This window comes from Dermochelys coriacea, chromosome 3 (assembly GCF_009764565.3).
Source record: "Dermochelys coriacea isolate rDerCor1 chromosome 3, rDerCor1.pri.v4, whole genome shotgun sequence".
NCBI classification, from domain to species: domain Eukaryota; kingdom Metazoa; phylum Chordata; order Testudines; family Dermochelyidae; genus Dermochelys; species Dermochelys coriacea.
In genome coordinates, this window is record NC_050070.1 from 119141566 (window position 1) to 119158877 (window position 17312).

Genomic DNA, 17312 nt, shown 5'->3' on the forward strand with positions numbered 1-17312 from the left:
TCACTGCCTCAGGTCACACACAACAGAAATGTGGTTTTTACCAACAGCTCCAGCCAAGATCCTGCAAAAATGGAGCTCTGCCAGAAGATTATCTTCATGGAGGCAGTTCTCCAACCCCAGTAGCCTGCTACACATGAGTCTTCCTCACAGCCTTCTATATCTAGGGGCTGCAGGTTGAAGAAGCAGGCTGCGGAACCCTTTCACAAATCTTCTAAGAAGAGAGTGGGAAGCCCCCATAGTGAGCCCTGAGATAACTGCAAGCAATCACCATCTCACTCAATATCTTCAGCACCGAAGTCATCTCAGTCCGGTACCCATGGCTTATGGAAACGGACAGTAACCATGGCCCATGGACCTGATGGGCACAGGCACAGAGTCATCAGCACCAAAGGACAGAAGTAAACACTTCTTTAAAAAGATGCTCCTAGTCCATGAGTCCACAGCAGTGGACTCAACCGACACAAGAATGACTGGTGCGTATGAGATCCTGTCCCTCCGGCACTGCCACTGCCACCAGGATGATCGGTACAGGGGGAACTCCGCCATCAAGAGACCTCTACATGCCAGATTCACTGGAGTCCCCTCCTCTTGGTACCAAGAGCCTCTGCAGAGCATGGGAAATATCCCCCCGTCCATGCCATGCCCCTCCACTCTTTAGCAAGGGTTCAGACAGCAACCCTGAGGAGATAGTGTTGCAGTACTTTTCCCAAGCTCCATATGGTGCTCACTACCAACAGAGCCCAAGGATATACCCACAGATGGCCCCACCACCACCAACATGGTATGGCCCCCCATGGGTGCTACCACCAGGCTTTATGCCACCCTCCTCCTCCCCCCCAATGGCCATATTGGGACGGTTGGGCAGTGCACCACCAACATGCTTCTCAAACTCTGAGCCTTGCCCGAGAACTCTTGAGGCACACTCACTTCGGAACCACCTCAAGATTTAGAGGAACAGGAAGTCAGTATTGAGGAGAAAGAGACTCTGAGGACCATACCCTCCTCCTCTCCAGATGAAGCCATCATGCCTTCTCTACCATCTCTGGTGGATGAGTTTGATCTCTTTCAGGAACTGTCAAAGAGAGTATCCAGATTGATTGGAGGAAGTCAATAATACCTACCATCAATTCCTTTATATCCTCTATTCTTCAGCCTCCTCAAAGATTGCCCTCCCAATTAATGTGATCAGTAAGATATATAGAAATAGATAGATGCAACTATTATTTAAAAAAGGTACATCTCACAAGGTATTTGTTTTGTATAAAGACGCTGATACATCCCAAAGGCATACCGAGAAGCCAATCTTTAAGGTAAACCAGTCAAAATAGTATAAGACTTAAATGACCATAAGTACTGATTATCTTATGGTTGGCAGTTGCACAGAGAAAGTTTCACGTGTGAAGTGGTCCTACTAACCTTGTCACTGAGGTGTAGGGAATGATCAGGTACTGTTACTGAGGTGTATACAGCTGTTTTTGTATGATTTCATTAATTATCACCTATTGGTGATTGCCCAAACAAATGAATCAAATGACTTCATGTTGCTGCATTAAACAAAAATAGAACCGTCAAGGAGTGTGAAAAGACTTTACATAAAGACTCTGTTCTAATGTCAAAATGGACATTTTTGCAGATAATTGAAAGTGCTGTTTTTAAAAAAAAGCATAGAGTTGTACAAAGTTGGAACGTGCTGCGAAGGAACCACAGAAAATAACTTGCTGAAATAGGTTGCTGACTGGAGCAAAGTCAGAGGTGTTCAACGTATGGGCCAACACATCTTACACAAACTGGTATGACACAAGATGTTTTGCACAAAAATTTTGCAGACACGATGTTGCAAAAAACAAAGAAAACCTTGTTTTCTCATTGGATGATTAAAAGAGACACAACTTGTATCCTGGCTAGACATTTCAAATCTTCATCAGAAGAAGCCTCAGTTACTTTCTGATTGGTCCTCACTTGCTTTGCCAAGAAGAGGAACCAGGCCATGTCACCAACAGAAAATATATAAAATTCCCTGTATTGTTCAACATGTTGCGTCCTGAAGCCAAAACATGTGAACGAGAGAGACTGTGAGCAGGACTTTCACTGTCCAGCCTGCAAGAGCACCCTCTGTTTGTTTGGTAATAGCTAAAGTCTTGTCTCTGACAAGCAGCCTGTGAACTCTATCTTTTAAATGCCTATCTAGGGAAACCACTGTGAAATCTGGAAAGAGAATAGTAATACAGCTGTCACAACGCCTGGAGTGAATTACCTGAATGAACTTTCTATTTTGCGTAACCAGTCATTGCAACTGCAAAGCTGAGCTACAGAACTTGCCTTCATGCCAGCTCCAACTGATAAGTAGTGAATGGCTTTTATACATGTACTGTTTACCCAAGTGTCAGTTTTGTTATGCGAGGCTAAATGCATCTCAGAAAGTATGTTCCTGACTTAAAACCCGCAGAATTACTAAAATTTCTTACATGCACTTGTTATACTAACAAGTTTAATTTTAGTTGTCTAGAAGTTACGCCAGCTCAATAAGTAATTGAGTGTGTTGAGGGTGGAGAAACTCAGTACACTAACTAAGCCTAGTGCGATTTGAATCAGGAGGCTGGGCTTCCCTACAGCAAAAGTTAGCTGTGAGAAACTCTGAGTGTTTCAGAGTTCAGCCCAAAACCACAGATATTGTGGTCAACAGAACAGACCACTTGTTAGACAAAAGGAGGAAGAATCTTTGAATTAGCTTGTAAACTGCAGGTTTACCCACTCTTTGAACCTTTTGATTAAAGTAACATGAGAGCCGACTGAATTGAAATTCCAGAGAAATTAAAATATCTTCAGTTATTATCTGCGCATTATGTTCTGGGTGTAATGTGTGATGTGTAGTTTTGTGTCAGGTTTCAGAGTAGCAGCCGTTTTAGTCTGTATTCGCAAAAAGAAAAGGAGTACTTGTGGCACCTTAGAGACTAACAAATTTATTTGATCATAAGCTTTCGTGAGCTACATTGTTAGTCTCTAAGGTGCCACAAGTACTCCTTTTCTTTCTGTAGTTTTGTGTGTGTATAAGTGGCAAAGCTTGGCTATCAGTATCACCTTGGCAAGATAATTTTGGACTGAATTGACAATGCTTTGATGATTAAGTAACCTGTCTAATTTCTGAATTCTACTAAGAATTGTTTTGGTTGAACTAAGGTGAGCAGTTCTATAATTCCATTAGCAGATAAACTTGATAGGAGATTAATAAGGAACTACATTTAAGGATCCATCATTCCATGCTGATAACACACTCACTTGCCCACATAATTGTAGACCTAGGATAAAATTTTGCCTTTGTAAAAAATGTTGTAAGAAAGCCTGGAATTAACTGAACTGTTTTATTATCTATTGAAAATTGTAACATCCCATGTTGAGTTTAGTTTTTCACATTGTGAATATTATCATCTAACCATCTTTATTTTGGCTTCTGTAATTTATCTGCTTTAAAAGTTATTTTGGCTAGTACAACTCATAAGTTTTTATAATAATTCTCTAGACTATACTTTAAGAAACTCTGATCCAAAGAACAGTGAAAAACTTAGTAGCAGTAACTGGGTTAATTTAATTACTTACCTGTTGTGCTTTTATAACTTGTTCTCCTCATACCTGAGAATTGTTAAATTTTTGCTGAGCTCCTGCAACTTATCTTGAAATCAAGAGAGAGCCCAAAGACTCTCTGGATTTGGCTCTAAGTTAGAAACCTGTTCAGGAGATGCCTTGTCTGAACTGTGTTTTAAATCTCTTCTCAAAGTTGTTACTTTATATCATGAGCAGCTATCACTCAGAATAAGCAATTTTCCTATGCTGCATTGTGTAGCAACAGGGTACTAGAGTAAGAATGAATGGACTTCTTCATATGGAACTAAGGAGAATGACTTGGGTTGGAGTAATGTCTTTCATGTTCAGTTTTCGAGGGGAATCTAGGCTTCCCCTTCTCTCTCCATTTAGTGCATAACTACTTGTGTTGCAGGTTTTATGCAATTTTTCTCTCTGGCTTGACTTCACAAAGAACCTGATCACCCTCTCTTCTGTAGGAGAGGACCACCTCAGCAAGAGATCTTTCCTTCAGGGAACAAGATGTGCCCCATCTCTGCCCACAAACACACACGACTCCTACAGATTCTGCTCCCAAATTCAGTGGATCCCCTGGGGTTGACAAAGGACTTGAATGGCATTCAGATGGAAGCCCTGTGCTTCTGTGTAAAGCACTGGGGTCGTCTGCTTCCTGTCTGATTCTGTTGCAACAAAGCTCCATTGAAACCTCATTACCAAGAATTTCCCAGTCACCACAGTTTCTGAACACATCTCCATCCCACAAGGGGATTTCCCAGCATAGAGGAGGGCTTTGAAGAGTTAATGCATCCTATGGCTATGGCTTAGCTGTCTGCTGAATTTTCCACAAGTGTGCTTTGCCTCCCCCCCAGAACTTTGCCTTCTTTTTCCCACCCCTTCCCAGCTGCAGTCAAAATTTTCATAGAAGGCTCTCTCTAGTCCCTAGGCAGGAAAATGTAGAGATGACTGACTGCAGCCAGGATGGGAGAAACCATGCAGAATGCCCCCTTCGTGAAGATAACCAGGAAAATGATGTGGACCAAAGAAGTTAAAGGCCTGATTCTTCAGACCTGATGTAGACATCTCATTCATTTTAGAGAGTTTTGCTTGCATCAGATTTAAGTGATTGGATCCCAAGTATTTTAGTGAATATTTATTAAACTCAAATATCTTCTTTAAGAAAACAAAGTTTCTCTTGTAAATTACTCTATAAGACATTTTTCTGGATTAAACAACACCTTCGCGCGTCCTTCCGTTTAAATGCAGCTTCAGGTATGTGACAGGGTTATAATTTGGAAGGAAGGAGGATAAGATGATATATGCTTTAATCAAAAGTAAATATACTCTTTTAAGTTCTTGTAATTTATTGCAAAAGAGCATCTACTGTTGAAAATATGAAATAGTTCTACTTTTCAGTAGAATAAGATACAGTTATCTGCCAGGCTGAACTATTTAATTTGAAGTTATGAATTCCTCTCTCTAGGGAACATTGTTAGAGTTCACCACACTGATATTTCTGCTCTCCAAGCTATGGTGGAATGCTTCATCTACCACTCCCTGACTCTCTTTTTCAATAGATATTGAGGAACTAAGACCACCAAGGCTTTGCAGCTTCCTGAGATTTGGTTGAGGCCATACAATGACTTTTACCAGAGACTTAGGAAACATTCTTTCCAGACTTCTGGAACCTTGCCTTTCTCTTGGCTGTAACATAAGTTAGACGAATAAGAGGAATTTGCAGGCTTTCATAACTGACCATTCTTGAGAATAACAACAAAACCAAAAAAAATGCTGCTTTCCATATGCCTGAATTAGTGTCTTTACACAAAAGCAGTTTCTAATTTCCATGTTATGGAAAGTCTGTGTCATAGATCAGGCCACAGAGAAAGAAGGAATCCTATGTTAAATATTGGCTGTGTTACAAGCAGTGTCTAAAGGATGCACAATCATTCAAGAAACTCGTTGAATTGATTGTTTCCTGCACAACAGACTGTGGCAACTAATTCTTAATATATAGTACAATATAATAATTTTGCCAAGTTGCAAATAAAAATTATCTGAAATGTGGTTCTAGCAAGTTTATCTATCCTGTGCCTCCAAACAATGTCATTATGTAGACATATTGCCCTACCATGTCTCATGTGTCTCACAGAAACCAGCTTAGATACTCTGGTGCAGTGCAGCTATTTTGCTTTGTGCTAGCAGCAGTATCTGGGCATAGGGATGGTGTTACCATCCATGATCCCATCACCTCGGGGATCCTATAGTGGAATAGAGCTCATGTAGCAATTATTACACCACTATCCTTTCACCCTCTTTGCTGAGAGTGTGGGATGGGGCCAGAGCATGGTTGGGATCCCCATGCTTCCTGCAGATTCCAGGCTGCGGTATCAGTATCTTGGGTCTCCTGGCAGCCAGTGTAACTTTAAGCAGCTCACAGGCTGCTCTAAGTTATGCTGAGGAACTGGCTGGTCACCCAGCCAGCCCAAAGTCGGGGAAGCACAATGACTATCTTTCAATTCCCAGTTCCCTCCTGAGTTGTATTGTGTACTATAGCCAACGATCTAAACCATCATCTATAGGGGTGAGTGGATATTTCAGTCCCCATGCCTGTTCACATTTTGACTTCTCTGTTGAGACTATCTCTGACTGGTGCAAATTAGTACCAATTGTGATAATGATTTTACTTGGTCTGCTAGGAACTGGGCTGGGACCACCATCTCATTTTAGATAGGCCAAATTTTCTTCAGGTACTACAGAACTATGAGCAAGCATAGTAGCATTTCCTGAGGCAACAATTATATTTCTGCAAACAGCCTATCACACTACAACCAGTTAATGAGATCTGGCTCTCTGCCCTGGAGGAACTAGACAGAGACCATCACAACTGGTTCTATCTGTTGCTTGTAAACTTTTCTAAGGTGTCTAAAACATCCATTTTCTTCTCATCCCAGAACAAATCAGGAGTAACTCCAGCGTTAGTTACACCCATGTAAAATCAGTGAAAGAGGACAATCAGGCTCTTTGGTCTCAGTAAGCTTTTTAAACTTTTTTAGTCCTAAGTAATGCGCAAGTGATGAAAGTCTGCTTGTTTATACTGAACCCTATCTGTTCTTCTTTACTGTCTGTCTATCTTGGGGTTTTCCATAACACCTATCACTGTAGTGTCTAAATCAATGGTTCTCAACCCACAGCCCCCAGGCCACTTGCGACCCGATCAGCACACCTGACATCCTCAGGGCCATTTAGGTTGTATATATATTGTGGAGCTGTGGCCCACATAACATAGAGAGAACTGCACCTGAGGCCCACAATGGTAAATAGATTGAGAACCACTGGTCTAAGTGCTCCTCAGATAAATCAAGTCTTCCTGGTGAGGTCCTCAGTCTATTTCATGAGTCTTCTGCTCTTCTCCCTTCCCCAGTAGATGAGGTTTTGTTTAGGGGTAGGTGTATGTATTTTTGTTTGCTTGTTCTTCACCTCCCCTTCTTCCATTAGGTTTGCAAGAGCAGGGAGGAAGACTGGATTCTTGTTGGAGAGGAGGTATAAGAGGAGAAGCGGGACCAAAATCTGCTTAGCTACAAAACCTATGAGCAGAAAGCACTGAAGATGATGATTATTCTTCAGGAGTGCTTGAAGAGTTAAATAATTTCCTTTAAAAATATTTAAATATTTTGTCATTTATTTTTAAGAAGCATAAGAGCTTGTTAACCTTGTACCAAGTTTGATAAAGACTGTTATATCCACTTCTTTTCCCTGGGAAGGAGTCTTCTGCAGCCCTCCCTTCCAAACACACCCATTTCTCCTATTTACATCCTCCATTACTGAGATGTTTCATTGCAGTCACCCATTCTTGCCAGGACTGCCTTTGAAATCTGTTAGGACTGCTTCTTAACCTGACAGGAAGCTAGTGTGAAGCGATGCACAGAACCTCTCCCACTTCCCAAAGCTGAGCATGCTGTCTCCACAGCACTCTGAGCCTGTTTGGAGAGTGAGACTGGTACAGCTAATTTTGCTGTGCCATCTGTTCCTTTTTTACATGGAGTTTGTTGAAGTTTTTCAGCAACTGGCTGTTGTCTATAATAGAGTAGCAGGTTGAAACACGCTGCCTTCTATTTTCCCCTTGGGATAGGAGGAGGCTTCCCCAGCTGCAAGACTCTTGACGTTTGGTAACACTTGATGTGCCGACGATGAGTGTTAGATATTTTTCAAATTGGTCAGAAAATTTAAAATAGAACAAGTCCTGAATGAAGTATTGTGAAAAAGGATTCTAATAGGCTGATATTAGAGGCAATGTTCCCTGTTACTACTTGCTTCCCTTGATAACTTGCAGTGGGAAGATGAATTGGTAAAAACAGCACTGACTGGAATGTAATTAAGACTTCTTTGTTAATTAAATGGATAAAGGAGCTTGGTGACATTTACACTGGTTGATAGAAAAGGAGTATTTGTGGCACCTTAGAGACTAACAAATTTATTAGAGCATAAGCTTTCGTGAGCTACAGCTCACTTCATCGGATGCATTTGGTGGAAAAAACAGAGGGGAGATTTATATACACACACAGAGAACATGAAACAATGGGTTTATCATACACACTGTAAGGAGAGTGATCACTTAAGATAAGCCATCACCAGCAGCAGAGGGGGGAAGGAGGAAAACCTTTCATGGTGACAAGCAAGGTAGGCTAATTCCAGCAGTTAACAAGAATATCTGAGGAACAGTGGGGGGTGGGGTGGGAGGGAGAAATACCATGGGGAAATAGTTTTACTTTGTGTAATGACTCATCCATTCCCAGTCTCTATTCAAGCCTAAATTAATTGTATCTAGTTTGCAAATTAATTCCAATTCAGCAGTCTCTCGTTGGAGTCTGTTTTTGAAGCTTTTTTGTTGAAGGATAGCCACTCTCAGGTCTGTAATCGAGTGACCAGAGAGATTGAAGTGTTCTCCAACTGATTTTTGAATGTTATAATTCTTGACATCTGATTTGAGTCCATTCATTCTTTTACGTAGAGACTGTCCAGTTTGGCCAATGTACATGGCAGAGGGGCATTGCTGGCACGATGGCATATATCACATTGGTAGATGTGCAGGTGAACGAGCCTCTGATAGTGTGGCTGATGTGATTAGGCCCTATGATGGTGTCCCCTGAATAGATATGTGGACAGAGTTGGCAACGGGCTTTGTTGCAAGGATAGGTTCCTGGGTTAGTGGTTCTGTTGTGTGGTGTGTGGTTGCTGGTGAGTATTTGCTTCAGATTGGGGGGCTGTCTGTAAGCAAGGACTGGCCTGTCTCCCAAGATCTGTGAGAGTGATGGGTCGTCCTTCAGGATAGGTTGTAGATCCTTGATGATGCGTTGGAGAGCTTTTAGTTGGGGGCTGAAGGTGATGGCTAGTGGCGTTCTGTTATTTTCTTTGTTAGGCCTGTCCTGTAGTAGGTGACTTCTGGGTACTCTTCTGGCTCTGTCAATCTGTTTCTTCACTTCAGCAGGTGGGTATTGTAGTTGTAGGAATGCATGATAGAGATCTTGTAGGTGTTTGTCTCTGTCTGAGGGGTTGGAGCAAATGCGGTTATATCGTAGAGCTTGGCTGTAGACGATAGATCGTGTGGTATGATCTGGATGAAAGCTAGAGGCATGTAGGTAGGAATAGCGGTCGGTAGGTTTCCGATATAGGGTGGTGTTTATGTGACCATCGCTTATTAGCACCGTAGTGTCCTGGAAGTGGATCTCTTGTGTGGATTGGTCCAGGCTGAGGTTGATGGTGGGATGGAAATTGTTGAAATCCTGGTGGAATTCCTCAAGAGCTTCTTTTCCATGGGTCCAGATGATGAAGATGTCATCAATGTAGCGCAAGTAGAGTAGGGGCATTAGGGGACGAGAGCTGAGGAAGCGTTGTTCTAAGTCAGCCATAAAAATGTTGGCATACTGTGGGGCCATGCGGGTACCCATCGCAGTGCCACTGATTTGAAGGTATACATTGTCCCCAAATGTGAAATAGTTATGTGTGAGGACAAAGTCACAAAGTTCAGCCACCAGGTTAGCCGTGACAGTATCGGGGATACTGTTCCTGACGGCTTGTCAAAACATTTGTGCGCATTGGGCCAAATCCCAAGATGTGCTGAGTATCCATAGCTCCCATTGGAGTTGTTGGTAACTCTGGGTGCTGAGAGCTGCTCAGTACAAATTTTAGGTTGTATAGTTTTGTATTTCATTGTTGACTTCAGGTTCCATTTGATAGCTTGAATATTAAAACCCTTCTCGTCTGTAAATGTGGCATTCTCCAAGAGAATTTTCTTTTACTTTTGGGGTCAGAAGAGAGAGGGGTGTGCAGCTTTTAGCCATGTGGCTGATGTTATTGCTGCCTATCTGACCTTGGGGCCAGTTCTGATGGCACACAGGAGCATAATCAAAGGATGTTTTGCATTCATCACAAAAGGAAGAAATAGGAGGATACAAATTCCAGACCAATTGGCAGGCCATATCCTTTCTTCCCAGTATTAGTATGGTATCCAACTTTAACTCCAGTGTAATATTCCCAAAATGGGCTCCTTCCCTGGTAGTAAAACTTTATTGTAACTAGGGCTGTCAATTAATCACAGTTAACTCGTGCGATTAACTCAGAAAAACGAACTGCGATTGAAAAAATTAATCACAATTAATCGCACTAGTAAACAATAGAATACCAATTGAAATTTATTAAATATTTTTGGATGTTTTTCTACATTTTTCAAATATATTGATTTCTATTACAACAAAGAATACAAACTATACAGTGCTCACTTTATATTTTGTTTATTACAAATATTTGCACTGTAAAAATGATAAACAAAAGAAATATAATTTTTAATTCACCTCTTACAATCTCTTTATTGTGAAAGTCTAACTTGCAAATGTAGATTTTTTTTTTGTTACATAACTGCAGTCAAAAACAAAACCAATGTAAAACTTGAGAGCCTACAAGTCCACTCAGTCCTACTTTTTGTTCAGCCAATTGCTAAGACAAACAAGTTTGTTTACATTTATGGGACATATTGCTGGCTGCTTTGTATTTACGATATCACCTGAAAGTGAGAACAGGCATTTGCATGGCACTGTTGTAGATGGCATTGCAAGATATTTACGTGCCAGAGGCACTAATCTTGCAGTGCCGGCTACAACAGTGCCATGCGAATGCCTGTTCTCACTTTCAGGTGACATTGTAAACAAAACACGGGCAGCATTATCTCCTGCAAATTGTAACCAAACTTGTTTGTCTGAGTGATTGGCTGAAGTAGGGCTGAGTGGACTAGTAGGTTCTAAAGTTTTACATTGTTTCATTTTTGAATGCAGTTATTTTTTGTACATAATTCTACATTTGTAAGTTCAACTTTTATTATAAAGAGATTCCACTCTCCGGTACTTGTATTAGGTAAATTGAAATATACTATTTCTTTTGTTTTTTTACAGTGTTTTTTGATATTTGTAATCAAAATTAAATATAAAGTGAGCACTGTACACTTTGTGTTCTGTGTTGTAATTGAAATAAATATATTTGAAAATGTAGAAATCATCCAAAAATATTTAAATAAATGGTATTCTATTATTGTTTAACAGTGCAATTAACCGCACGCTTAATTTTTGTAATCGCTTGACAGCGCTAATTGTAACCTTTTAAAAAATTATTATTATTTCAAATTTAAATTGTGGTTACATCCTTTGCCCCTAACCACAATCAGGCCATCTTGTGCTAACCGTAAATGCTGTATAAATATATGAGAAGAAATAGTCATTGCACTGAAAAAAAATCTTAAAACTCAAAAGACAAAATATGTGTGTGGGGGGCAGAATACTCAAGCAAACTGGTTGTGGTGATGAATAGTGTCTCTCATGGGATTTATGTTTCTGCTTCATACCTGACTGCTCTGTTTTCCTTGTCTTTTCCTTTATTTTTTGGTGGAAGTTTTGATCCTTGCCTATTTATTTGTTCTATTAATTTTAGCTCTCTCATATTTAATTTTCTTATTTTTTTAATATTTTTTCTTCCTTTATTATTTTCCTTAGGTATTCTATTTAGCGTTTCTATACAGCACCAATTAGTATAATGAGCATTTTATACAGCAATTAAGGGGACAGTCCCTCCCCTCAGCAGGTAATTAGCTGAGGCCCCGATCCTGCAAAGACATCTGACCCCACCCGTGTGGAATCCCACTCAAGTCTGGTGTGCATATAGGGATGTTTTAATTGTTTCACTGCTTAAGGCTTGGTCTATGCTAGCAACATATGTCGATATAACTAAGTCGCTCAGGGTTGTAGATTTTTCACACCCCTGAGCGACACTTATACTGACCCAACTACTGATGTAGACTGCTCCATGTCAATGGGAGAGCTTCTCCTGTTGACCTAGCTACCACTTCTCGCGGAGGTGAAGTACCTATGCTGAGTGAGAAGCCCGCCCATGGGTGTAGATAGGATTTTCCCTGAAGCCCTACAGTGGTGCTGCTGCATTGGTGTAGCTGCGCTGCTGCCGCCCTTTAAGTGTAGACAAGCACATACTTGGGCTGCACCTGGTGTGGGATTTGTATTACCACAGGTGCTAAAAACATTCAGCATAACACAAGTGGTTAAAATGTTAAGGGAGCCAAAGGCCAAGAGAAGTTAATTATTCTAAGATGAGATTCTCTTTTTGGCCCATTAAGGAATTTAAAACCAAGTCATATCCTAGAACAGCGTGTTCATCCAAAGAGAATGGTTTTGTACATTTAATCATTTTGATTGGTCATCCCCATAAACTGGCACAGACTGCTGCCTTGTAGACTGATGATGCTACATTAGGAAACATGCTGTTAGCAAGAACTAAGATTTATTTTTGTAGATCAAATATGTACGTTTTTTCAGATGTTCTTTCTTATCCAGCTACATTTTTAAAAGCAGAGCTTCCACTCTGAAGTTTGTCCATTTCTTTTTTCCTCTTCTGTTATATATAGGGAAATCTAATGTATTATTCCCTCCCCCAAAATGGCTGGACTACCAGCAGAGAGCGTTTACAAATGAAAACAAATAGATTCTTCTCCCTCTCATCATGTGTAATTTTCTAAACTGTGGTGGTTTTTCTTTCAAATGCAGATTTTAGCAATGTGCCTGATGTCACTGCTGGTCTGAAGAGGAGCAGTACTGATGGCAATTTGGACCAAGTGCCACATAGGCAAAAGACTGATCCACCTTTCAGGGTAAGAGCATATCCCAGACCTAGCAATAATAAGCAAATTGGGGTCATTTTAAGATGACACTCTGCAGCTTGCAGAAAAGGGGGGTTGATTATATGCCAGTTTATTTATATATTTATTCTTCTTAGTAAATTAATTTATTGCTTATGACCCTGAAGGACTAATATTATTAGCTTGAGGCCAGCCTTGACCTGTAACATACCAGGGGGCATAGCTGCTGTGTCTCTAATGGTATTGCCATGTGAACAAATGGGAATAAGGCAGAATTCACCAAATTCATCTTTGCAAGTCACCTAAAGGGGGGTTTGAGCCTACGGCTCAAGAGAAGATAATTTAGCATGCTAATCACTTTACCATCTATGCCTTCTAAGCTGGTTAGCTGTTCTCTAAATGTCTGTTGCCATTCTTATTTTTTGTGCTGTTGTTCCAAAAACTTTTTTGGGTTGAGGTGACCATAGCAACAGTTACTTAAGCCACTGTAGAAGAGGCCGCTTGTTCTAAGTGCCTCCATTTTTTTTAGAATTTATTTTTTTGGCTATCCAGCCAAAAGGGATATGTGGGGTCTGATTTTTAGAAGTCTTGAGCCTTCACAGTTCATGAAACCTGGGTCTGGATTTGCCCCTTAAAACACATTGTTGCCTCACTTGGGGCAATGTGGAGGTGCACTATCCTACTAGGAGCATTGGGATGCATTGTGCTTTGGAGATCAAAGCAACTGCTACGTCCTTTGTAAAAATTTATTGTATGCTGCTGTCTGAATCCAGCCTTCATGTCCATCTAGGAGAGGCTCTTGCCCTGGGCGCCAATAGTCCAATGCAATCTTCTACTCAGGGGAGGCCGTTTGTACCTCTAGTGCCCCTCTCCCACTTCTCCTTGCATACCCATCCACTGTAATCTTGCCCAAGGAGAGTGTGTGTGAGAGGAGGGAGAACAACGGTTTTGGAATAGTGCTGAGAGACATGAAAATCAGATCACAGTCTGCTTGAAGGAAAACATTTTTGTACTTTTGCTTTGCAAGAAATATTTAGTTGCCAACAGGAAAGGAACAGACTTGTTTGTCAAAATCATTCCTGATGTCTTTTTCAAATACGCCAGAAAATGGGAAATTAAAGTTCAGTAGGATACTTATATACAGAGAGATATTCATTTATAGTAGTTATTGGATGGGATAAGTTACTGTGATCTAAATTATGTGCCACTGCTAATTCCAAAAGAACTGGAAGGGATCAAACAGGTTTGCTCCCTGGTGACTCTTTCCTAAAATCTCTACCAGTTATACTGGTGCATAACGTGTTAAGTTATTTCCCAGACTATATTGCAGTTGGGTCCTTTGATTGGAATGCAGTAATGCAAACGTTATTTTTAAGAGTTAACGGAGAGTATCCTGGCTTTCTAGATGCAGTGGAAAAAATGGCTTGTCAATCAGATGCAGTTTGATTTGATAAACCACAGCTGTATACGAGTCTTTGACAGCCCTACAATTTCTGCAAATGGCTTTTAATTGATTGTCTTCTTTCAGTTGGAGGGTACCTATTACTGTCACAGCTCTTTGTACGACCCTGTCGATGTTTCTAATACATGTAGGATTTTTAAAGACAGTAAGTTAAAAAGTAGCCTCAGTGGGCATGTTTGGTGATTGGGAACAAAAAGAAGTGGTTTCTGTTTTTGATTGTTGGACTGTTCACCACCATATGAATAATAGGCACTCCTAATAAAAACTAGTAGAAGAAAATAATACAGCCTCTGAAGGTATAGTATCTGTTTTTGTTTTGTTTTTTCCTTTGCCTCACATATCTGCGTATGCTAGTTTGATGCATTTGTATGGAAGTATAGTTGTAAGGATATTTCAGTATTATGTAATGTTACAGAAGTGTGGGGGTGAGAGGAGGCTACATATGCAAGTACAGCATTGTGAAGAAGACGTTGATGATGGTACGTGGTTCTGAACATATCTTGGAACAACAGGCAGTTTGGGGATTATTTTAGTGTGTGTGTGTGTGTGTGTGTGTGTGTGTGAGAGAGAGAGAAAGAGAGAGAGGTTCATTTCCCAACAGACAACAGCTGTAGATGTAATCATTTGTTTTGTGGAAGCAGAATCCTTTGAACTTTGGTTGAATTTTTCCTAAAACAAGTAAGTAAACAAAAAGCAATCTTAACAAAGCTAAACTCTTAATATAAATCTGTATGTTTACTTATTAGATTTTATATTTGCACTTTTGGGGGTTTTATTTTTCATTATGTAGCCTCTTTCCTGTAACAACCTAAAGGATAAGGATAATAATTGATGAAGAATGCAGTGAAGAGAGCATCCAAATGAATTTCAGAGGTGCATACTAATTTGGGGCAAGAACATCTTTTGTCGTAGGGATACTACATTGACACTAACAGTCTTTCATTCATTGTTTTAGTCCAGGAGACAGATAAATGAATGAACTGAAATAATTTTATGTCTGTCTGTCAGTCTAAAAGTTATTTCATGAGGAACAGGAAGATAAAGAGTTATAGTACTTAGTTACGGAAAATGAAACTTCTTGATAAGCTCTAAGAAATTATATAAAATAAGTAGACACTTAAATCCATCTGTTCTTGGCAATTCTGTAGTTTTGGCAGTTTTCCTTTCTCTGAGATGCCCAATTTATATCCTTCTTAATAATTGCTCCCCTCCCCCCCACACACTTTTTTTTTTACACAATAAATGTTACACTTTTAACACCTTCTGTGTTAATACATTTTCAGACTGTGTTAAAATATTGTTTATATGGCAGTGGTATGTAACGTTGGCAATTGTTGTTGTTTCTGCAATATGTAGGCGTATTGTTGACAGAAGATAGAAGACCTTGAAAAATCTGGGGATGCAGCATGATTGCTGATTCAATTAGATTTATTTGTGTTTAATCGCTTTGAGGTCTAATTTCTTGTGCTCCTGGTGTTCATTGAAATGCTGATGTATTGACAATTGCCAAAGATCAAGTCCTTCATACATTAAAGTAACATAAGCTGCATTATGTATTCAGTGCCTTATGTCTATTACTTTTATTTTTATTCATAGGTCATAGTTATGAAAAATGTTTTCGGTAAGCTCTGGTTTATATTAACTGGAAATATAAGAGTGCAACTGATAACTTGTCTATCTTTACTGTGTATTTTTGGTAGATTCTTTTAATGCATTACATTATTTTATTAATTTTCAATTAATTTAATTCTTTTGAGCATCATCAGAGAAAAGTGCTTCTTGAAACAAATTAAATTTGAACAAAAAAAGGAAAGACTTAATGTAAACATTCTCTCTCTCTCTCTCTCTCTCTCAATGATATTAGATATGTGTGTCTGTGACAGTAGGAGAGAGATGTTTTCAGACCAGAGATTTACCAGCTAATAATAAATATTAGTTTACAGTAGATTTTAGTCACTCTTCTTAAAGACCTATTTTGTCCTCAGACTAGTTGCATGTTTCTAGCTTGGCAAAATAGTTCACAAAATAGTTAATAATGCAACGCATTTGAAATAACTTGAGTGTGTTCAAAGCTGTATATTAAAGTTCTTATAAAAAGAATGGTTATTTTCCTGTATTTACAAAATCTATAGAAAAAATAGATAGCTGATACTTTGTTGTAATAATAGTAATAGTGGAATGAATGCAATAATTCAAAGTAACATATGCCAACCTCTTCCAAAACTGTTAAATGAAATAGAGTATATTTAGAATATCATATTTTGTCTTCCTGACTAGCTGAATAAAAATCAATGATGATGGCATTTCAGGTTCTCAAGTATTATAAATAATTTGATGTCCCTTTTCAAAGGGCAGATCAAAATGACTTGTCTAATGCAGAAATGTGATCAAAGCAGTTGTCCTGCTCACACTTTCTTTAGGAAAAAAAAACACTAAAAATGCTGCCTTAGCTTTTGCAAAGTGGTCTATCTGGTGCTGAAATTGTATTTATTTATTCAGAACCTAATGGATGTATTTCGTGGGCCACTTGAAAGAAACCATTTCAGACATATTAAATTATGGGCAGGCAAATGTTTGGAAGGTTTGAAAAAAATGCATGCCCATTTTGGACTGTTTGAAATTTTTTTTTTTGTCATTTACCAGAGATGAGAAAACTTGCAAATTTCATACTGATCATGAGCAGTTTAATATTTTCATTAACTCTGCCTGTGGGCAAGCTCCTGCACATTTCCAAATGGCTTAGGAAACAACAGTTATTGGCCCCCATACATTGAGAATCCAAGTTTGTCCTACAGCTTCCACATGGGAGGAACCCAACAGCTATATTTTCAGAATATCAGAAGACTAGAAGTGCACATCTGTTGTGTATGCTCAGTATGCAATTTGCAATACTCCTAACTTTGGCAAAAACAAGCTTTTCTTTTTCTTTTTGGTCCCAAAACTATCCAAAATATGCCTGCAGTTATCCGTCTAATTTGCATGTACAGTTATCCGTAATAGCTGCGTAAATTTTGTGCATATCTATGCTAATGACCACTAATACATCTGGCCATTTGTACATGTAATCTCAGTAAACATCTTTAC

At 39.5% G+C, this 17312-nt stretch overlaps 1 protein-coding gene across 1 annotated transcript in view; it reads left to right on the forward strand.

Annotated features, from left to right (window-relative positions):
- The window catches only part of TIAM2 (TIAM Rac1 associated GEF 2), a 228203-nt gene that overhangs the window by 162140 nt on the left and 48751 nt on the right, over positions 1-17312 (forward strand). The window contains 1 exon segment of the mRNA XM_038394827.2: positions 12675-12778. Within this exon segment, the coding sequence (XP_038250755.1) occupies positions 12675-12778 (104 nt within the window).